This window comes from Xiphophorus couchianus, chromosome 13 (genome assembly GCF_001444195.1).
Source record: "Xiphophorus couchianus chromosome 13, X_couchianus-1.0, whole genome shotgun sequence".
Taxonomy (NCBI): domain Eukaryota; kingdom Metazoa; phylum Chordata; class Actinopteri; order Cyprinodontiformes; family Poeciliidae; genus Xiphophorus; species Xiphophorus couchianus.
Genome location: NC_040240.1, coordinates 29,899,834 through 29,924,538, shown reverse-complemented (window position 1 = coordinate 29,924,538; position 24,705 = coordinate 29,899,834). Strand labels below are relative to the sequence as shown.

Below are 24,705 nucleotides of genomic sequence, written 5' to 3'. Positions count from 1 at the left end.
TCTCCTATAATGACCTGAATTTTGACACAGAGAGGCTAAAGGCCACAAAGAAGAATTCAATACATTAGAAGATTTGTTACAGTCAAGAGGAAACCAGAGATTCCCGTCAGATTTTTCTCTACAATAAAAGAATAAATCAAGAAGTTTAATACAACCCCAAATCCAATAAAGTTGAAACGTATGTGTAAGACATAAATACAAATGGAATAGGAGGATCTGCAAAAGACAAAGATACTTAATGGTTAAATTCAAGTGGAATTTGATTTCTGCAACATGCTACAGACCTGCTGACCCCATGACCCCATCCAAGACAAATGGAAGACAACACTGCTCAACAGCCAAAAGAATTGTCTATCAAAAGTTTTTCTCAACTGTTTTAGGGTCATGTTGATGAGCTGAATCCAAAAATCACACTGGTTTTGCTCAACTAGGTCAACTTTCTGAACTATGAAGCAACATGAGCATCAAAATGCATGACCTGTTCTCACATCTGGATCTGTTTCCTGAGAATCTGGATCAATGAGTGACGAGCAGCAGGACAGAGAAGAGACAGAGAATTTTACACAATGAAGACGTAATGTTCAATCTACATGTTTTTACCCTTATCAGTGTTTATTATACAATTTACAGAAATCTAAGTTTGCAACATTTAATTAATACACTAAAAGGTTTTTCTCCTAAAACCTTTTTTTGGATGAGAAATATTAACGGAAATGAACTGATGATGTCACAAAAATGTGATCAGTTGTAGTCAGAAGATCAGATTTCTCTAAATCAAATTAGAACAAAAACCTGACATTATTGAGAAAAATGGATGTTAGTTTTGGATGCAGCAGTGCAAAATACCTATTGTTTTTATTATATTACATAGATCCGGTAACCCTGCAAGCAGGCTACGATTAGTGTGTGCACACAGCATCCATAGAAAGAGCTGCAATGAGTAACAGCAGCAAGAGAACTTCTTATCTCAGCCACGTCGCTCCCATAACAGCAGCAGAGGTCCTGCTGTTTACGTCGCTGCCAGAAGCTGGAGGTTCTGCTCTTTTAATGCCTTTTGCTTCTTTAAACTCTGTGAGACACAAGAACACAGACCCTCCTACAAGGCGTCAGGATTATTGGAGGGTAGAGGATGTTAGAACCGGTGGGAGATCTTGTTTTTCCAGAAGCAAAATCTCTTCACTCAGAAACCCCCCGCCCCCAAAAACAAGAGTTTAAAACATACATAATACCAACAGAGAAACCTGCGACTTAACAGCTACTGGTACAACGAGGTTTACTGTCATAAAGTGACAACATGTGATGAGGGAAACACCAGTTAATCAAAGTTGCTGGTTGTAATGCGAAGTTGAAGACCCAAATTCCCACTCTAAACATTTGCAGATCCTGGAGGGAAGCAGTGGAGTCAGTCTGCGACAGCTGCCCGCCACAGCAGCGGAGAGACAAACTCACGCTGGGCTGGAGGCAGAATGAAAGCAGCAGCGTGTTGATTTCAGCCTCATTTCAACAGACTGGCTTAATTCTCAACGACTGTTAGCAAAAACAAAAACACAAGACGCCTGCTGGATGAATGCCTTTCCTCTGCAGCAGTGTTTTCTGCTGCTAAGGCTGTTGACATGTCATATCAGAAACGCGGATTCGATTTTTTCTTCGGACTCCGCTGGCGCCGTGCGGTTGCCGGTGTGGAAGCAAAAGCTTAAAACGTGTTCCCCTCGAGGAATTGTCTCGGCAACGCCTTCGCATGCCACAGGCGTGCCTGATTCCTCTGTCGGAGCCGGAGCGGCCCCTGTTTTCGATCCCCCCCCACCCACCTCTGTGGCTCCTCCGCCCCTCGGGAGTCTTTTTCAATCACACCCAGCTAAAAATAGCTCCTGCTGTAATGAGCTGGCACTGCTTGGAGTAAGCTGGAGGAAAACAGCACCTGACCACACACATCTCTCACTACAGAAAAAAAAAGTGTGTGTAGGACTTTAGCAGTTTTTCATGTTGTCTGTTCTTTACAGTGTTAATTCAGTTCATTTAAACACACAGTCTTCTTCAGATGTTCCACAAAGAGTAGCTTCTCCAAACTGCCTCTAGTTATTCATTAATCACCAATGGATGTTTGGTACACATGTGAGTTTTGCAGCATTATAGAAAGCATGTGAAACTCAACTGGCTCCATATGTAGTCCAACGTATAAGTTTCTATCAGATGTTACTCATTCCAAAGAGTCGCACATTTTGGCTTCACAAGACAACTTCTCAGTTTTATTCTACCCAGGGCTGAAGTAAGCCTGTTGCAAATAATCATCGATTGCATGACAAATTAAAATGAGTTCAGTCATTTTCATTAATATTTTTTGGAAGGTAATTTTGTTTAGAGACTTCCTAGTCCTTTTTATTTATTGTTTTTGGTTGTGTTGTTTTGGATGTTTAGAAAAAATCTTTCAGTTCCAGTGTGAAGCGTTATGTGCAAAATTAAAGTTTATTAAAGTCTTTGCAAGGTCAAACTTGCATTATTATCAATATATTAGTTTAAAATAGTCTCAAAAACGACAATGTTATTGTGCATTGCAATAATTTCACAACAATTTATCATCCAGCAGAATTAGTTATTGTGGCAGGCTGAAGTCTGAATACTTTACTATTACATGTACAATGTATGACAATAGAAATATGGTTTGTTAAATTAGAACACCTAACGTTTCCTTTGCCTTATACTCCAAAGGTAGCAAGTTGGACAAACTCATTGCCCAATATCTTGGAGTTGCAAAGCCGGGTAACTCTTTCAAAAGTTAAAAATCTTTGGTGTCAATACTGTACTTGGAAGCTCAGAGGACTTCAAACACCCTTAATACCTTAGTCCTTTAAAAAAACCCACAGAAGACCAAAATGAGTCTCGGCTTAGAGGATTTTGTGAAGAAAACTACTGTATATTACCATAGCTAGAAAACCAACCACTGTAGATGGACTCCATCAACTCTGCCAGGACGAGTGGTCAAATATGCCAGAAGCTTGTCAGTGGCTACAAAACACGTCTGGTTTCTCTTGCCAAGTCTATGGGCTTCATTGTCCATTAATTCAAATGTCAAATTTTAGCATGAGAGAGTATTTGTAGAATTGTCAATCTGTGTGGGACTGAGAAAACCCACAATAAATTCAAACTTATGTGTCCAATTCTTGAACTTGTATGTTGCATAATCATTCCAGAATTTCAAAAGATGGATCAAATAGAACCCTAAAAGTCCCATGACAGTATGATGTGCAATCTGTTTATGTATGTAAACCTGTAGAAAAACACACAGCTTAAGTGTTTTAAATGCCTACAAGTAACAACAGGTGCTAATCATGGAAAACCTTTTTTCTAAGCTTTTCTGAGACCTGACACGTGAAACGCAGTGGCCTTTACCTCAAATGCCACAGCCCATTATTATTATTTTTCTCGCCTGTCTCAAGAATGCCACAAAAGGCTGTCTATCACATTTCCCCGCACAAATGTTTGACAACTGGAGGGCCCACTGGACGCCGTGAGTACTGTTGCTCCCACCCATCACTTGTGAACAAATGGCAACGAGATAAAGATCGGGACAGAGCCGCACATCTCCTCGCTAGAGTCGAAGATAAAACGTCACAGTGACATCTGGGCAGGAAGTGAAGGGTGTGGGGGTCTGAAAATGGAGCAAACCAGTGAGATTAAATGAGTCCAAACAATGGTCTGATGATCTTTGGTTCGTACGGTCTAGCCAATAAAAAAAAAGCTAGTAAAATCAAAACAGCTAGACCAAACATCGCCCCTCTATTGAAATTAACTTAAGAATATCTTCTTACAATATATTTTATGTATTATCCAGAAGGGCTGGGTGATGTGGCTGTAAAATAAAAAAGATGTTATTTTAAACTTTTAACTTTTCATAGCAGATATAATTTCTGTTTTTATTAATTTTTTTATTCTTGCTTTCTTTTCTAAAAAAAAGTAAATGATGTGACAAATAATTTCAATTATCCCTTCTGTGAGTCACACAAGGTAGTATTAGGGAATGGCTCCAAGAATCTTTATTTAATTACGAGAACATAGTCATAATGTTAGCAGAATAAAAACACACTTTTGCTAGAAAAATTTTTTATTTGTGGGATAATAAATTTGTTGTTGGATTTTTCATCAAGTAATTTCATTTCCCTAATATTACAACTTTATTCTGGTGATATAAAGACTTTATCATATGACTTTATCCTTGCATTATTTAACTGTATTTTTGAAAATGTATTACTTTTCATACATTTCAAAAAACTTTGCCTGACCTTTACATTTTGAAGTAGAGTTGATCTGAAAAGTCCAAATAAATAGAAGCTGTAAAAATAAATAAAAAACTGACATCACTCTGAATAGCGGAAACCCAAGGAGTGCATTAGAAAAAGCAAAAGTCCAGATTGATAAAAATCGATTGATCGCCCAGCCCTCTTATCTATTTATTCACAACTTTTTCCAACTTTAAAGATGAAACATAATCTGTCTCCCCCTCTAAAAGAAAATGATGTTATTCAGTGTTACAGACTTTTAAATCCAGGAAGATTTTTTTTCTTTAACCAAGTTAGCACAGGTGGTTAAACAGCAACTTGTCAGAGGAGCACTTGTATACTTTGATGAGAAGATGAAATGGAGTTCTGTGGGTCTAAACGCCCATAAAATGCTCTTGACCCTTTCCTGGGATGCATCTGCCTTGTTGCTGGGAAGTGAGCAGCGCACCAGGAGAGCTGTTAAAGCGCCGGCGGCGCTGGCTGCAGCGGGACATGGAGAGAACCCAGAGGACTGTGGGATGCTGTGTGTTCACTTGGAGCGAGGCTTGCCCTGCATCGCGTGAGAGTCAATCAGCTAATAAGACGAGGATTTCCAATCAGAAAGGGGGACACACACTTTCTGTTCACTTCTCCATCTGGATGGTGGCTGCAAACTTGGTCGACGGGTTTGGAAAAGTACAGGAACGAGGAAAGTCGATTTGAAAAGTATTCATACCGCTTGAACTTGTACACGTTTTATCATGTAACAGCCGCCAATTTAAATGTGATTTACTGGGATTTTATTTGACAAACCAAAACAAAGAGTCTGCTCCACTTTGGAGAAGACACTTTCCTTCCGTTCATCAGCAAAACGCAAAGCTTTTTTTGTTTTTTTTAAAAGGGCAGTATTATGTAAAATCAGCCTTTATGTTTTACATCACGTTATAATGCTATTCTTCATTTGCACCAAGCTGGTGGTTAAACAGCCCAAATAACATATTAAAAATTAACATCTTTGCTGTTGCGCTTGTACATCTATTTATTGAACCATTTAGAAGCAGAACAAGTTTCTGAATTGAAATTGTTGCTTATTTTGTCTATGTATAGCTGTTGAGTAACTGTGATTAATTGCAATTAATTAATTGATTACAGACATTTACCCACCACTGCTTTCAAGGAGTCAAACTCATTGATAATCACTTCATTGCAGTTGCAGCACAGATGAAAGCTTCTGTTGGTTCCATTAGTGAATGTGTTTTCCAGTAGAAAGCGAGTGTGAGTCTGGGCATCGGGGCATTGTCGTACTGCTGCTGTGCTGTTGTGCAGTTAATGATTTATGAGAGAAGATTTCAGGAGGAGTGAAGAGAGATCCGCAGCGCAGTGTGATGACTTCACAATAACTACTGCGTGCAGAAGAACGAGAGCCGGAGAACAAGCTGAAGCGACAGCTGACGAGGTTCAGAGCGTCTAAAAAGGCTCAGTAACGAGCGGGCGCATGAAGACCAAAATAGCAAACAGCTGCTGACGATGAAGGACTCTGATTCACAGCAAGGTGCAACACCTTTACCTGCACCAAAAGCTTTCGAAGAACCAGAGGAACATTTAGACATGTTGCTCTAACACACCGTTTAGTGTCACGGGCAGTAAAAATACACGTGTAGTCCACAGAACGATCTAAACCATATTCCTACTTGAATTGTGCTTCACTGCATCAGGAAACTGCAAACTGAAATTAGGAAAGATGTCAACAGATGAAGAGGCAGCGACTTTATTTGGTATTTCAAAGGCAAAATGGGCCCATTTGGAGAATTCACTGCACCAGCTAACAGCCAATACCCTAGCTCCACTTTTCTGGATCTCCTCTGTGGTTCTTTTGCGTATTGACATATGTGTAGCATGACAACATTAGCTCAAATTCACTTCCTTAGTTGTGAAAGTCTAGAATGCAGTATTATGGCCATAAAATCCATATTTCTGCCAAAAAAACTCAGAAATTTTTTTCAATCTCGGTAATTTTCTTGAAAGAGCAATGAAATTTCTGAGTTTCAAAAGTTGAAGATTTTACACTTTTGAAACTCAAATTTCCAAATGTCAAAAAAATATTCTAGAAATTTTCTTTGATAAATCTAAAAAAATATGTCTGACAAATTTTTTGACTCTTCAAGCTCAGAAATGTCCTATTTTTTCTAGAAAACGTCTGAAAATTTCAAAAATATAAAAAAATGTTCCCAGCAAATGTTAGACTTTTCAAGCTCAGAAATCGATTTGTTTTTCCAGAACAATTTGTAAGATTAATCTCAAAAGTCTTTATGCTACATTGTACGACTCCTTTTTTTCTATCTACACTGGCCCTAACACACCGTCATAAAAACCGAGTGAAATGAAACAACCTGAGAAAAAGCAAACACATTAAGTGAGTTAAATAAAATCAACTTTAAACTTCAACATAAGAAAATTCCAAAGGAAAAACGTTTCTACAAATGTTTCTGGTAACTTGTGAGTAGGTAATGTCTGCAGCTGAACTCCTCGACAGGTAAGGTGAATGTTAGAATACCTAATTCACAACAAGGACACTTAGTTTTCTCACACAGTGATGAAATATTACTATTATAATCACTGCTTTACAACTTAATCCAGGCTGTCTGATTGGAAAACTGGTAAACAATGAAAAGGGCTTGGATTAACGCTATTGTCCTCAAATACTGTACGCAACAATACAGTGTTCCCTCAAGACACAATTCTGAACTAATAAACATTTTATCATCTCAGGCGCACATTTACAGTGTTGTATTATGCTGAATATAGGGATTATTTGTAGCTTTAATAAATTGGAAAACAAATAAAATGGCAACATTACAATTTGATTAATTTCCAATCTGCGGCTGGTCTGACCCAAGAGAAAGAAAAAAAAATAACACCAACAAGATATAGCTAAGAAAATAGGCAGGAGTTTCTCAACACAAAATATTAATAAGACTAATATGTTTCCGCTGGCAGCAGGGTGTTTAAAGCTAACTCACCGTGTGAGCAGCGTTGTATTCCCTACACAGTCATTTCAACAGATTTGGATTGTTGGGAAGCACATTTAGATATTTGAGACTAGCTAAATCAGGATTCCCGTACTTCATATGAAATGAATTTTCTTTAAAAAATTGTTTTTAAGTCCAAATAAAAGTGTATAAACTGACTTACAGACAGAACAGTGGAGTGCAGGATGGAAGTCAAGTAGCTTTTAAAAATTCAGCGGATGGTCGGATCTGTCATGAACCCTGCAGAAGGAGGTTATTACTTGCCTCCCTTTTTTTTATTATTATTATTATTATTATTATGTAATGTACTCGAATTGTCCGGTGAACAGCTACTTTCCAGGCTCTGCTACAGTTCCTACAGTAACTCAAAAGTCAGGTAGGCACAGAGGAGTGAAATGGCCTGAACAGACAGAACAAGTGCAGGTGAAAGCCACACACTCCAAAGACTGAAAAAAAAAAAAAAAAGACAAACTGAACTGCGATGCATGAGCGGGCGAGTAAATTAGCATTTTTATTTACACTTTGACACACACTTACACACACATCCTATCTCCAACACCACCTAGCTGTGACGGTGCGCTGCGCTTTGAAGCAAGCTGGGACACACAGCTGAGTTAGCAGCAACTTGTGACGCGGCACTTGGCCCGGTTCTTACATTTCACACATGGGTCCAGGTCCAGAGAGCAATAAGAAATGCTTCCTTTTCTGATCGCTTCACCCACCAGCTTGCATACAGCAACACAAATGTTGCTGCAAACTAAACTTTCTGAACATATGGGATTTTCCTGGACTTAATTTTTAGCACAAGGTACAAAAAGTGATTCTAAATTAGGTGTGAGATTAGTATGTAAATTAACTAGTTAAGCATTAAATATAGCAAGTACATTAAAATGAGAGCCTTGTGTTTTAATAACTTGTGGTAAATTTACCGCAGTTTCATGGTATTACCGTAATGTCTTGAAACATAATTTAAAGGGGCAGTATCATGTATTTTCCAGATAGTGCCATTTCATAGCACAATAAAGTAGCTCTGTAACCTTCAGTTGTTATTAAAAAAATGCTACATATATCAAATATCACTTAAAAGAAATTTGATTTCATAATTTAACACCTTCATATTTTACCTCTGTCTCTTTAAGAAACTCATGCTCTTTCTGAAATTCCATCACAACATGGCTCCTCTATTAACCCTTCAATGTTTTTACCAGCATTGCACTGAGAAGTAGATCCCATAATGAGATGCACAGTTCCTCCAGGTGTTAGCTAAATGCTCTTGGCTAGTCTGAAGGAGCTGAGTGGGGGTCTTGCGGAGAAGGAGAAGCTCAGAAGGTTGGAAACTGCAGCTCCAAGAAGGAGCTGTGCCTCAGAGGCGGAGCTAGGTTCATCCAGGTGTTTTGCACAGCCAAATGGTTGCCATGGGAGATTAAAGGATTTCTCAAACATGCATGAAGGAATCAAGGCAACACTCCACATATGCTTTTGATGAGGACTGTGAGGGATTTATCCCCCTCAACAGGTGTTGCTGTTTTTTTTGTGCTTCCTGTATTGTTGCTTTATTTAATATTTTGTTTTGATCATCCTCTCTTTCCTTTGAGGTCATGTGCTGCCATGGAGGCGCGCCCATGAGCAGTGATGCCTAGGACCTGGTGTTTCCAATTTACCTACTGGGAAGGTCCATTGTTTGAGGAGGAGAGATGTTTGTCTTATTTTTTGTTTGGTCCCAGCTTATTTTTGTTTTTGTTAAATTGTTAGTTGTAATTCTGTGAATATTTGTTTAGGAATATTGTTTAGCACAAATGTTTGTTCTTTTGTTTACCTGGAAATGTAATTGTTGTCTCCGCCCCTTAATTAGTCCTGGCCATGCTTTAAAAGCCAGGTGGTTTGAATCAGAGGGGTGGCTCCCTCTTGTTTGGAATGTTTGTCAGTTTGTCATGTAATGTGCAAAGAACGGATATAAAGAAAAGTTTAGAGCTCTATAATGACTGGACTTGTCTGATTTTGGATCGCAAACCAACAAGGACATATTATAACATGATGTAAAGCTCAAAAAAGTTTATTTTACAGGATATTGCCACTTTAATTGCTTTCAGCAGTAAGTGACAAACAATTATTCCTTTTGCTACTAAAATAAACTTATTACAGGTTAAGATATCCAACATTCAGTTTATCTATCGTAGTTTGGATTTCAATTCATAGACTTAAAACGATATGGAATAGCACAATAAAGTTACGTTCACAGGTGGTGCTGGTGTAGTAATAGGTTTGAATAGAATGTGCGTATTGAGAAGAATATTCAAAGTTTTTACAGTTTGCAATTTATGGGGAAAGAAATACCACAGTAAGCTCTTCCAGTCCAAACGATGTCCCAGGGAAACCAGTTCAAAAAGGAAAAAAAAAGTAGTAGTCATTTAAAGTGGTTTATGTTCCACCTTCTTTTTCTTTCTTACCTTCATCCAGTATACTTGAGCACACGCTCTGGCTGCAGCATTTAGAATTATGAGTGAATACTCAGCGTTACATTGAAAAAAAAAAACACTAGGTTTTCTTTTTTTGTTGCTTTTCAAAAGGAAATCCTGGAAGCCCATGGAGCAACAAAGTGCACCAACTGTTGCTTTGCCGATTGCTGCGTCAGAGCTGTGCATTTTACCTAAATGGTAATTAGGAGGACTAATACGTTTTAGATGCCTGTGGGTATTTGCTCCTAATGGACCAGCTCATTTGGTCATCAGTTAGAAAAACGAGCCTGCGGCGCTCCGGCACCGTGACGATGCTTCCACATGTCAGTGGGGAGCGAGCTGTGCTGTGGTTACACGTCCACTTGCTGATTATACTGTATGAGCAAGACGCAGGCTGTTGTTGCTGCCAGGATGAGGTTCCTCTCTGTCTGTTGTGACTGTCATCCAAAAAGTAACTTGCAAAAAAATAAAAAATCAAATCAGCAAGCTGACTCACTGCCAGAACTTTAAGAGCAAGTCAGGCAGGCCTCCAGGTCTGCTGGCTCCCAAAGCAAATCAAGCAAATCTTTTAAAACATCCTCTAATCCAAGCATTTCTCAGGTGAGGCGAAACATGCAGCTTTACCGAGACGAGGCAAAAACCAAGTAAGTGCAAGCTAAATATAAACTATTTTGGAATAGGGTTTGCAAGAAAAATGCAAAGCAGAATCTTTGCTCAAACTTTAAAGAGCATGTATCATCATTTTTACAACTTTTTCAATTTTCATGTCATGTCGTGGCTTGGAGCTCGCACCAGTTGTATTGATTTATTTATTATTGAATATTCTAAATGATGTGAAAGAAAATGAGTAAGCCACAAGGCAGCTAACGACAGAGCCAAGAGAAGACCTTGCATACAGAACAAAAAAGTCTTCATTGCGTAACACAATGGCCTCCTAAGAATAGAGCAGCAATAGCAAGGACGATTTATTACGGTTCAGATTTATAAAAGTTGGAGACCTAACACTCCAGCACTCTACTCAGAAATATGTAGTGTGCTGTAATTAACCAAAGTGGTGAAAGACAGTTTTATGATCAAAATTATATAAAAAAATAAATCCTGTTGCTCCATTACAAGTGTATCACTTGCACATTACTTTTCCTCTGGTGTCAATAGATGAACTCATAATAATCAGACTAGGACACTTGGAAGGGTTTAACTCAGTAATGTGAAATTGTTGTTTCAAAGTCATTGTCTGTCATGCCACAGATCTTCCTCAACAAGACGCAGTTTGGCCCAAACAAGTAACAAATGAAGTGAATGGAAGAGAAGATAAAATATTGAAACACTCCCTCAGACATTTAGCTCAGGCACTGATAAAAATAAATAAATAGGCAGCAGCTGAGACAAACTACAGTAGAGGAAGCAGGTTTTGGAGAGGCTAGCTATCAATTTATTTAAACATCACAATATAAAGAGATCCATCGATAGGTTTATTGATTACTTTAAATGATCTGGTGTGTGTGTGTGTGTGTGTGCGCGCGTGTACATGGTTATTGCCCTCTGATGGACTGGTGACCTTTCCGGTATGTACCCCACCTTTCACCCCAATGACCACTAGGGTAGGCACAATCCCCCTCATGATCCTACAAGAACATCAGGGATAGATGATGAAGAAATGTGCTTCTCAAATAAAACCCGTAACATCAGTAAGGACAAAAGGAACATTCTCCTCTCCAAACGTCACTTCATTTGTCATGTTAAAAATCATAAACTGACACCTGTAATCCGACAAACAGCAAAGCAGTAACATTATGGCAGTCCATGTTTTCTGTGAACTGTATAAGACAAGCAGGTAAATTTAAAAATCTGATTAAAGAGGTTGAAGGAAACAAACGTCATACTTTAAAATATGTTGTACATCACGACGGTGGTGATGTATTTTGATTTCCCGTAATTATCCCACATTCTGTATTCTCTCTCTCTCCTCAGCCAAGTCCAGACAAAGACACTCGGTCTGGATGCCAAAACAACAAAAAGAGTCCAACAGATGCTCGCATGCTGCGCGACTCAGACAGGATGGATGGGACATTAAGTCCATTTGTTGTCCCATCCGTGGCATCTGTGCAGACACTTATGTTAAATAAGGCCGTGTCTTTCACCGAAGCAGCCGTCCGTCTACCTCGCCTCCTTCAAAAAGGTTTCCAAACAGCACTGCGGAGAACTGTACCGATGTGACCTTGGCAGAGCAAACGGACTCCTCTCTTTATTTGCTTCTCTAAGGTCTTCATAGATGCCTTACAGGTCTTGAAAAGTCATAATGCACTGTTGGGTTCTTCAGCACGGGGTCATAAAGGAAGAAGAGCACAGACCTACAACCTTCTAAAAAAAAATAGCAAAGCCTTTGTTGTACTAAAAGTTGAATTGAGCTTCTGGAGACTGAAACTATCGATCAGGACAAACCAGTCAAAGGCAATAAGGCCGGACGTACAACAACTAATCACAGGTGAACTGAATCATCACTTTTATTCTAGCCTTTCTCTCTCTGTGTGTGTGTGTGTGTGTGTGTGTGTGTGTGTGTGTGTGTGTGTGTGGTGGGGGGGGGCTCACTCTGGGGATAAAACAGAAAAAAGCAACAGTAAAACACAGCTGACTTGTTTACAGCTAAAGTTAGCTTTGGCACCAACAGGAGACCTAATAAACAGGGAGGTCTCACCCAGCAAACTGATTTTTACTGTTTCCACTTGATTTATAGAGAGAATCTACAACAAAATGGTGGCCGTTTACAGTACATGAAGACATGATTAAAAGAACTCCAATACAAATTTACACTAATTGCCAGTTTTATTGATTACAAATGTTACCACTTACTAACATGAGGCGCCAATCAATATGCCTCGATGTGGTGAAGACGACTTAAAGTTCACAAGAGCGCCAGAATGGGGAAGGAAAGGGAATTAAGACACTTTGAACGTGGTGTGCTAATGTTTTGATAAAAGAAGATGTCACCCTTAAAATAGACACTGATCATAACAAGTCAGGAATACCATGCCTGAATGCAAAACTCAGCAGACCTTACTGCAGTGAAAGAGAATTCCCATCAGTTTAGAACGGGAACCTGAGGCTACAATTCACACAGGCTAATGAAAACAACGCATTATCAGGTCATAAAGAAACATTAGCTTGTCTGATATCTTTCTAATTCTGCCGCAACATTCAGACAGTACGGTTGGCTCAATCAGCATTAAGAAAGGACATACCAGGCCTTGTATCACTAGGTCAGGGTGATGGTGGTTGTGTTGTTGTTTATGTCAATCCCTTTATGACCACAGCATCTATTCTCTGTAACCTGCAGAGCACAGATACTGGATGAAAAGTAGTGATTATGGGAATTACATGTTCTGGTTAAGCTAAAATTACAGCATCATGTTGGTAACATGTTATGTTACACACTTGATTTGGTAAATAGTGCAGCTATTTTATACCTTGATTGTACAGGGCCTGTCTAAATTATCAGGCATGATCAAAACCCTAAAAATATGGTCTTAATTCAGAAATAAAAGTAGATTAATCTTTGTCAACTTCTGGACTGAAGTGTATCAATGGGAAAATAAGGATAGGCTGCTTTGAGTAAAAAACACTCCAACATTGCCTTTCATATGAAACTGTGCGCTTGGTCATTGTTAGGAAACAATTTAACTGTTAAAGCAGCTTTTTCGATAATTTTGTTGATGACTGGAAGGTTGGAGAATATATACAGTATATACAGAGAGATCCAGTAGATTATACAGAGATTGATGTTTGAAAGCCTTTATTTCTGTTAATTAGAAAGATTTTCTATGACACTTAAAATTACCATATTACATCAGACAGGTGAAACCCAAAACTATTTTCATAAACAGAATAAAGGGCTTAATGAAAAGTCTGTTTAATACCTGCTTTAAGGGTTAGATGACTATCTATTATTTTTAAATTTGTAACCTGATGTTTATTGTAAGATTTTAAAAAACACTTTTTACTTCTTATTACTCTCATTTTGATGAAGTGTGTTAACCTGTCTGTATTGCACTTAAATATATTGTATTTCTACTGATTGTACCCTGAGGGACAACGGAGGAGAACTAGCTTTACCAGCTAACTCTGTCATATTATGGAAAGTCCCTTTGAAAATAAACAACAACAAACAAGACTCATTGGGATGTATATTCAAATTTATTGACTATATGTGGCTATTATTGGCTTGGATGACAAATGAAGGTAAGTAAACGCCAGTGAAATAATCTCCTGTTACCAACACATTACTCAGAAATACTAATTAATAATACTTTTAATACTAATCAAAACGCAAGCCAAGGTTCTGATTATGGACTTCACTGTGTGAATAAAGATTTTATACAAAATGTGGATTTTTGAAGGCCCCATGTATTTAACTACCTCACATAAAGTCTGCAGTGGCTCTAACAGAGGAAAACTTCAGCTTTCTACATTTAAAAAAAAGTGTACATTTTCATTTAACTGTGATTAACTGGAAATCGGAAAAGCATTTGGTTAGGTTCAACAAAGCCGGGCAAGAATCTCAATCCACTGATAACAACATGGAAACATTTTTCGGCCTTTAACACACAGTCAATCTTACTGAATGTGTTTCTGGCGGCCTGCGGCGAACATGCCACCACCTCTGGCAGGAAAAGTCAAAAGCAAAAGTGCTTTTCAACTTCAAAGTTGTCCTTGTTCTCGAGGCAGAGCATCAGCAGCTGAATTGTTAAAGAACATCCCCTTACAAATCAATACTTAGAGTGGAATGTACAGTTGGAGGTGAAACAACAGCAAAAAAAGACAAAGCAGAGAGAAAAGAATAAACAGCTTCAGCCCTGAGCCAGGAATAAGAAAATCGTGGAGATGTTTGGCTGGAGTTTCACACTCTGTGCCCACAGCTGTGGCAGTTATAAATATCTGCACCACGAGTCGGAGTGTGCATGTGTGAAGAGAGCTGAAGTGCCACCGGCAGGACTGAGACTAAAAATAGCAGCAAGGCAGGCAGCCGACTCTGCCTCTGTCTCCACTGGATTTGATTAGGCCTCAAGAAGCTCTGCTCTCCCTCCCTCCCTCCCCTCCAACAACACTCTGCCTGCATGTGCTCTACATGTGAGCAGCTTCTCTTGGCGTAACACAGTCCTCCCTTTCTGGACACAGTCGGAGGATTCATTGTTCCAAATTTGCTTATTGGGATTTTTTTTTCCTAAAGTGAGATCTCACTGTTTTATTCTCCTCTTTTTTTTGAAGTCATAAATAAAGATATTCAGTCTTCAAATGTGCACACATTGAAGTATAATTTATTTTATTATCTTAGGAAAATAACGCAATTTGACTATAGGCAAAAAAGTAACACTTTTTAAGTCATTAAACAAGACATAGTGTGTAAATAAAAATGTCAGTTTTAACTGTCTAGGCTTGGAGACGTCTTCCAGCATGCCGTGGTTTGCCCCCTGGGTGACCTTGCTTCAACAGCCAAGACATTGGCATGAATTAAATGTCTGAGTTCTAAACACGCTCTGTAAAACGCTGCTTTTCTCTTAATTCTAAGTGGGAATAAATATGTGACTTTGGTCATTTATTCCACATCAGAAACCGGATTTCTTTTTTTTTTCTATTATTACATTCTAAAGAAATTTTAAAACATCTTTTGTTCAGTTTCTTTCTTCTTTTCATTTGAATATTTTGGTATTAAAATATATAAAACAATTCAGAACAAATTTGCTCAAATATGTTAGTAAAACAAGACTCCATTAGACCTATTGATTTCAATTAAAAAAATACTTTTTTCCCCAAATGAAAAAAGTAAACATAGCCTGGTTGACTCAGGCTATGTTTATATGAGACCGTTGCCTGGAAACTCCCAGTATTTTCAGATGTTAATCGAAGAAAGGTTTTACCGTTTAGACCGATCCGCCGAGACGCCCAAGGACAGTTGTTGTGGTCATGCCAGGCCACTGCAAGGCGCTGTGATTATAACATGTCATCTAATGCACATGCACTTTTTACCCTGAGCTTTCACGTCATTGTGAACAGTAACTTGTCTCGGTTTCCAAATGAACAATGTGCTCATGTAAAACATATATTCCTTATCAGAAGCTGTGTTGAACCGCACAGATTAAGTTGCACAACAAACACCATACCATGCTTGACTGGTTTTGGTATCTCTGCATTCTGCACATGTGCGCTTCCACACCTGTGGGGGGTGATAATGAAAAGCTTCACTCTTGAGATCCTGTTTCAGAAACTGGTGGAAACAGGTGTCGCGTAAACGAGTGTCTGGATCAAACAAAAAGGTTACGGTTTAACTGATGACTGGCTCTGTTTAATACAAATAAATGGGCAAGCTGGGATAAGAAACATGTTAGAAACAAGAAGTAATTGCATCCCACTTCACAAACCTGGTTGTGCTCTGCTGTCACATTACATCCCAATAAAAAACAGAACATTTTGTGGTTGATAAAATGAGTTCAGGAGCTGTGGAGAGTATTTTATGTAAGGTTTGGCTGGTCAGGCAGAGAATGGTCCATTTTAAGAGCTGGTACCAGGGGAACGGCCAGTAAAAGCCTCGTCTCTCTCAGTCTGTTTACCTCAGAGGAACGTGTACTTCCACATTCTGACAGCGATCTCCACAGTGTAAAACCGAGGGCTTACAAAGGGGAAGGTAAAACTGAACTAGAAGCAGCTTTACAGCACCCAGGACACTTGGTGTTTTAAAGATAATCACTGCGAGTGTTTTAATAAGCCCGCCTGTTCCATATAATGGATTCCACTGAAACTCGCCCAAACAAAAGTCGGTGTCTGGTGAAGATACACAGTCCACAGTGGGATAAGTGAATGAGTCAGACTGAAAACTGACCGTCTTCACAGTGTGAGGAGGGAAATTACAATGGTGGGATTATGGTTACTTTCACTCTCAGCCACACAAATCCTAGGATGATAGATTTGGAGGTTGCAAATACCCACAACACTCACTAGCTGCATTTACGTCACAAATGTGAGCAAAGCTTTGTCGATATTCAACTAATGTAGAAAAAAAACGCAATCTCACAATTGCAGTGAGATTGTGTAATTAATTTAAGTAATTAAATTTATTAAATTCATATATGAATAGGTTTAATAATTTGATTTTTAAAAAACATGTTTAAAAAAACATGCCGCTACATCCTCCTCCTATCTCTTCCTGTCGTCTACCTTGACCTTTCAGCCAGTATAACATCCAGCTATTCATCATGTGACTCGTGTGATAAAATGTTTCCATTGCAGTTTAGCCAAATATGCTGACTTCAAAACAACCAGAAAATCACCTCATTGTAGCAAAAAACCTTTTATCTAAAACCGTGAGTTTTTTCAAAATTGCCAAATTTACTTTGGAATTCCATTTTGCGTAGCTGTATGATCAATGGAAACTCTGCTATGATACCACAATGAGAGGTATTATAGATTAAGACGATGGCTGTAATAAAGCTACTGGATCCCTAGTATAGCCCCCAAAGATCCTGGGGCCCAAATGTTCTCCAACTCAGGTCAGGGAAATGGAAAGTGACATACAGGTATGGTGAAGAGGTCAAATAAATAAATAAAAAGCTGTTAAAGGAAGCTATGGACGTCTCCTAAGACATGAGCAACTGAAAAATGGTGTATATAACTGGAAAACCTAACAAATCGGAACAGCCAGACTCCTTTCACCTGAGGCAAATCCATCCCATTCTGACAGCATCCGCATTTCTCAAGCCCACTGGTACGCTGTGCTTGTGGGAGAACTGAGGAACAGGCGCTCGGGTTGAGCGATGAAAGGTCAGGGACATAAACATGTTGCCTTATCCTGTGCTGATTGCAGATCACTCTTGATTGATTATACATACTGATAGTCTCCAACGGCGCTTTACAAGGAAAGGCCAGCAATAAACACAGAATTACGTTTGATAAATATGGGGAAAATTGGTCATAGAATAAAACATGTTGGGATTTTTTACTTGTGGAGAAAAGGAGGGGTTTAAGTGGCAAAAAAACCCCAATCTGATCCCTGGGTTTAGACTCCATATAACAGGTAGCAACTGGAAACTAAGTTAAAACCTCCATTTTCATTTTACCTCTAGAATGAAAATGGAGCTCTTTTTTTAATCAAAGTTAGAATCTACAAGACTAAAAAATTAGAACAAGATATCTACAAAAAATATACCATAGAGTATATTATACTCTAGTACACTCTCTCTATACTCTAGTATTTTCGGCGGTCCCTCCGGAGTATAGGTCAAATTAGTCAAAGAAATGCAACCTAATCGACAGTAACAGATTACATTTACTTGAGCAGAGTGTTTAAGTCAATTTTTTGAGCGTCTTTAGTTGAGTATTTATTTTTGGGGGACTTATGACTGATAAGTTCCTCAATCCCGCTCTGCCGGTGAAGTGTGCAGCAAGGCGCAGCAGAGACGCATGCATAAATCCTAATTATTTATATTCATCTCCTTGGTGGGGGTGGACTTAAAGCTGTCATTACAATATTTTGCAGTACTATTGTGATAACAATATATAAAATAAAAGTGACAGTAAGAACTATTTAAAACTTCTTTTTTAGGCAACTGTACGGCTGCTATAGCAATCGTAGCCCCACAAAAAAATACCGCTCTTGAAAACATTCCCATTTACAATGCCCTTGTTTAGAACACCAGTGACATAAAGAAGAGTAATTTGTATAACTAATCTGTAAACAGTAAATGCATTTAATCATGTTTTCAAATTCATTATGATTCTCATTGATACTCATTGAGACTCTTGTTGAACAAACATTGGATAAGATAGTAAAACTAACAATCCCAATAGCAATTATTTTAAATTATTATCTGGGATTTATCATGACAATCTGAATTTTTATGAGAAGAAATTTATCATGATAAATGCCCGCACCACGTCCTTGGCAACTGGATGTGGAGACGTAACTTCACCGATGTCGAGCCTCAACAGATGTTCCAGCAGTTTCTATATGTAGCACCGACAGATAAACGTAGCTAGCAAGACGCACTAAGGAAGGAAAATCCAACAAGGCAGCAGAAATCATTAGAACAGCAGCAGCTTCTCATTTATTTTGAAGACATTTCTTCACATTATGTAAGTATTGTGGCTTTCTGTCCAGTAAATGCCAACACTAGTCCAGTAGGCTTAAGTGAAACCGTTTGAACCCAGAATACTTACTACAGTACAACAAGATAAAAACTCTTTCCACAACAGAAAACAACATTTAAAGAGAAGGTGCTCATGCTCTTACAAGCAGCTTTTGGGTAGATTTAGAATCTTTACAGAATTAGCTTGGTTCTAGCCGAGGCTGCAACGCTGCACTCTGCTCTGAAAAGCCCCGCTGCCAGTCAAACGCTGCCTCCAGTAAGCTTAAGAACTCATTAAAATGCCTGGCTCGCCTCTAACAAGGGCTACTTTTTTCACAGCATAGGTAGTGGATGCCAAGCAGGTTATGTAATACATCCACAGGGGAGAAAGGAATTTACTGTATTATAAACTACATTGCCTAGAGACGATCTGCGTAAACTTTCTTTTTCCAAGCAGGCTGATGTCAAACTACAATTAACCCCAGAGCAGAATTAAGTCCATCTTAAGAAAAAGACCAGGACACACACTTAGAACCTGGAATGTCATTTTACATTTACAATATGTTTTTTACGTCCATATTACATTTATTATTGACTTTTCTTTCCCAAACAAGAGTGAAGCCATTTGAAACACCAGGGCCTTAATGTTCTAGTTTACAATCAATCATTAATTAAATAATCAATAGTCAAAATCATTTACGTTTCTGATTTCCCTTTGGGGTTTTTTTTTCAATTGAATATGAACAGCAAATGCCTAAAGCGATATTTTGTTTTACAGTCAAAAACTACATTGAAGTTGCTTTTACTTTGCTAAAAAAAAATCTATTTTATTTTTGCTACAGTGAAACAAAAATTGATTTAACCGTCTGGCAGAGAAACTATTTTATTTCCCCCAAAAACTGTGCATAAATATAAAATGTTTGCTCAAATGAAGAGGGGATAAAGGAAAATGAATGTAATAGTTTCAAATAGTGTTTGGAGAAGAAAAATTATGAATCTGAGGATATTAAATAATTGCCTGTGAGCCGGTGTTATCAAAACTGGGAAGAGATTAAAAGTCAATGTGAATTAGCATGGCCAAAAATGAAGGGAAAAAACTGGAAAATCTAGCCAAAAGAAAATTTCTCTTTCTGTTTTACCTTCATTAAAAGTGACTTGGACACTTTCTCTGGAAGCAGCCTGCAGATGATTTTAGTTATGAATTGGCACCGTTTACAAAAGCTGTATTGAATTTCTGAGAAACAACGACTGGAGTGATCCAATAAACTGGATTGATGGTCTTAACCTGAGTAATTAAATGTGGCTTTGACGTGTTTAATACGAAGTGAGTTTGTTTCTCATGAAATTGGTTCTATGAACACTGATACACTGCTTGTGAACTTAATATCACAACATAATGAGTTGTTTTCTACTTACATTAATGATACAGCAAGCTTCATTAATGAACAAACCTTTTTGGGTATCCTCTGTATTTTTACGTTTGAAGCCAGAAGTTTACACACACCACATAAAAAGTCACACCAAGTTAAATCAAACCAAACGTCTTTTGTTTTAGGTCAGTTAGAATGGCAAACAAATACTTCTTTTTGCTAAGAAGTATTTATTCTTTAATGGCTTTAAAATCAGACGTTTGCATACAAAATGGTTACTATCCCTTTAAAAAAAATAAATGAACGCTCAGATGACGATGTCATGGCTTTGGAAGCTCCTGATACGTTACCTGAGACATTCAAATGGTTTGACGTGATGGGAAAGTAAAAGGAAATCATCCCAACTTTAAAAACATGAGGTGGCAGAATTATGTTAAGGCTCTGTTTTGCTGAAGGGAGAAACTGTTGTACTTCATAAACTAGACGACATCATGAGAGATGCCCATTATGTGGAACTATTGAAGCAAAATGTGAAGACATCAGCCAGGAAGTTAAAGGTTGGGTGAAAATGAGTCGAGCCATCAGCATGGAGTCAAATGGCCTCAGAATAAAGGTTGCACCAAATAGCCAACTTTTAGGATTGTCGATTCTTTGCACAAAACAAAATCAACAATATTCATCAAAATAAACAGATACGAACTCCTGAAATATATCAGTTTGTATGTAATTGATCTACGTAATTTAGGTTTAACCACTTAAATTTAATAACTGAATTAAATGATTTTTTAAATCTGATATATAACTTTCAAAAATGCCACAAAGAAGTCTCAAAGACTAGAAATGGCATTAATCATAAATGTTTATTTGCATGAAATATTCTCAATTAAAATGACTTTTGGAACAATGTTTAAGATTTCAAAAGTTATAAATCTGCTCTTAGTTGAAAGTTGTCTAAGTCTTTTTGGGGGTTTTTTCCGGTTTATTGACCTTGAACGAGGAACATCCTAGAGTCTTTTTCTCATCTATTAGTCATCACTCTGTCAAACTGTCCAGAAAAGCAAGACGCCGTTTGACAGCACATCTTAACAGAAAACCTTACTTCTGTTTTCTCTCATGATGATTCACGGTGGCCATAAAAGGCTCCTTCACGCTTTGAAAGGTAAAACAATGCAGGCTACGTCACTGCAGGTGGTTTGGCGTTTGGGTGCTACATGATGAAGCATCTTCCAACCCATCAGATCTGCTTCATGTAGTGAAACACAGCTCTATCTTGTCTTCATGCTTTCGCAAGTTTCACCAACTCAAATGCAAGACCATTTAAAGGCCTTTATGAGTGGAATTTAAGATCTGAATCCAACATACAAATTTCACCCAGCGAGCTGGCGGTAAATTTGTCGTTACCCATGATAGACGCAAAAAGCTAGCTAGCTAGGAAGATGTCTGCGTGTGACTCAAACGTCCGCCTGACAAAAAATTCAAGCAAAAAAAATTAAATATTCAAGAGTAAACAGACTGGCCAAGACCAAATTTAAGACCAGTAGTAAAAGAAAAATAGCAGACGAATTACTTATTTAAAATGAATTTAAGACATTTTATGGCCTTAATTTTAGATGCATGAATTTAAGACTTTTTAAGGACGTGAAGACACCCTGTTCACAGAGCTCTGATTGAAAGAACAGAATGCTCCTTGGAGCCAACTGAAGATACCATCAAAATAAGCTCATTGTCCTTTCTACAGGGAGGTACAAAAAGTTCTCTGGAAAATTCAAAGCCGAGATATTCATCATTTGCCAAAATAGATAGAACTGCAGCAGGATTAGATTTTGCAGCTCTCCAGAAAATGGAAGGCAACAACACGGTGTGCATGTAGTGTTGTTTCTGCCTACCTTAACGTGGCTGTACTCGGCCTTGCCGGACTCGCTGCTCACCGCCTTGGTCTCGGCCCTGGGCTTCAGGACTTGTCGGAGAGGACTGGTGATCGGCAAACCTGTCACGCTGATCCCATCTGAACGTACAACACAAATCACAGACGAAGAGACAAAAAAGACACACAAAAAAAAACAGCATAAAGATAAGGATTATCATTATTCAGCACCTGGCAGGTGTTCCCACAGTTATATCAGCTGTATATGATGCTTTCATAGGAGCTTTTTATGATGAATCACTTTCATTATTTATTAAATGTAGTCACTTTTGGCTATCCATCTTTTCTCTCAAAAGCAGTTTTTTTTCCCTTATCATGATTAACTCCATACTGCATAAGAAATCCATCCCACAGTGTTTGCTTTGGACCCAACAGGAAGTTGTAGATGTCTACTTGCTTCTCAGACACTAACCAAACTATTGGTACTAATCTCCTAAAAAAAAAAAAGATGTGCATCTTTAACAACAGATTATGTACTATTGATTATGTACGATTTCCTTTATATAATCTCGATGTAAAACAAAAATAGCACAATAAGAGACATGGAGGTGTTAGAGCATATGTTTCAAACTCAAGGTCTCCATAGCTTTTAATGTGACCCTCTAATGCAGAATCTCAAAATAACATTTATGTGCTTAACTATTATTTTATTGATCCGTTTTTAGCTACACTATTAATGCCATATTGCATTAATATGAAAAGATATTCCAAATTATTTATTTTTAAGAAGTTATTATCTATTTATTAACAAATTAGCAGTCCATTAGAGCTGCAGAAGGTAACTTTTGTAAAAAACTGCATAAGACAGACCATTAACAAATAGAGCAGCACGTAGAGCCATGACAATTTAAAAGATATGTACAAAAAAAACATGTTCATAGAACTTACAATACATATTTCAGCTTAATAAATTTTTAAAAATACAATCTGCCACAACCAGTCCTTAGAGGACACACACAACCTAGATGTGACCCAAAAATGAAAATGAGTTTGACATCCCTGCGTTAGAGAATCAACTGAAATCAATATGTAAACTTTGGAGAAATGACATTGGCTTCTATTATTCTAAAGCTAACTAGGCCCTATGAATGATATCGGACCTATTTTCACTCTGGCTTTGGTAAAGCAATTAAAAGTTCCCTTTTTCAAAAAATAAAATAAAATAAAAAATCTGACATCACGGGGGTATGAAAGGTGCTGTGCACAAAGAGCACGTGGCTACATTTTCATTCCCGACCTTGAGAGAAGCAGTGCAGGCAAAGGAGCAGCTGCACAATCAGCAGCTGCGTTTGGCACCACCGCGGGGGCTGCAGCTTTCAACCCACTCAAACAATACCGAAAATGTGAAGCCCACAGCCTAAGCTCTGACGTCAAAGGAATCATATCGCTCTCTGACGTCAGCGCAATTTCCCTCCCGCCGGATAGGAGACATTACCAGACTCTGAGGCAGCTCACGCAACTTCAGCTCTGTTCAAACTCAAAGGCAGAAAACTCTGAAAAGGCTGTGTGAGAACTTTACTTGTAGAACTGACTAAGTTTGAAGAAAGTCTGACAGAAATAAAAAGTGGGAAAACAAGAGGTGTTTACATAGAAACAGTGTTTTCAAGTGAAGTCAGTGCTGTTACATTGGTGAAACACAAAACGATCATGATAATAATTTTTGACTATAAAAAGACTCCAGAGCGTTGACCACTTAGTCACATTTAGCAAACTCATTCAGAGCCAAGAGCAAGCTATCTTCACTTGGAAGTAGTCTTCTATGAGTATTTTTGTAACTAAATATATATATTTTTAAAACAAAACAATAATGTTAATACATGAATGTGTGAGATGATGAATAAAACATATAAACAGTACATACAGTTGGCAACAGAAGTGAGTCAGACAGCAGCAAAGTCGCCCAGCCAACTGCAATAAATTTGAGCTCAAACCATGATAGCTAGCTAGCTAGCAATTGTATTTTAGTAACCTCAACTCCCTGAAGCCACAAATGAAAATATCTGTGTATGACTCAAACCTTTGCCTGACAGAAATGTCAAACATGGAGAAACAAAGAACTACATAGGAAATACGAGATTAAATAGTTTAAAAAGTAAGATCTGTGACAAACAAATTTCAGGTCAACATCTTTTCTAAATAAATTTAAGACATTTTAAGGCCTTCATTTTAGATACATGAATTTAAGAACTTTGACAAACGGCAGAATTCACGGTAGAACCACATGCAAACAGGGAAGCACACAGGGAACGTTTCCCTGTTAGCATGTGGTTTCTTTCCTGGAATGCTGTATATGCCAAACATATCGCTTCTGTTGCCCAAATTATTCAACTTTAGACTCATCTGTCCAAATATATATATATATATTTATATATAACACTTCAGGAGTGTGATTTTTTGTTGGCATTGTTTTCTATTTTCTCTAGCAATCTTTAGTCAGGCCTTCACAATTATGTGCTACTTTTATCACAAAACAAAATTCAACTGCACCAAAAGTTCCAGTTGTAACTTGACAAAATGTGCAAAGGTTCATGGGATGTGAATTTTTTAGCAATGCACTGTA

General features: G+C 38.0%; 1 protein-coding gene across 2 annotated transcripts in view; it reads right to left on the bottom strand.

The window, feature by feature from the left end:
- Nucleotides 1–24,705, bottom strand: part of trappc9 (trafficking protein particle complex subunit 9) — a 210,999-nt gene that overhangs the window by 109,440 nt on the left and 76,854 nt on the right. For both annotated transcript variants that reach the window (XM_028036159.1, XM_028036160.1), the window contains one exon: nt 22,108–22,226. In XM_028036159.1, the coding sequence (XP_027891960.1) occupies nt 22,108–22,226 (119 nt within the window). The remainder of the gene's footprint in view (nt 1–22,107; nt 22,227–24,705) is intronic.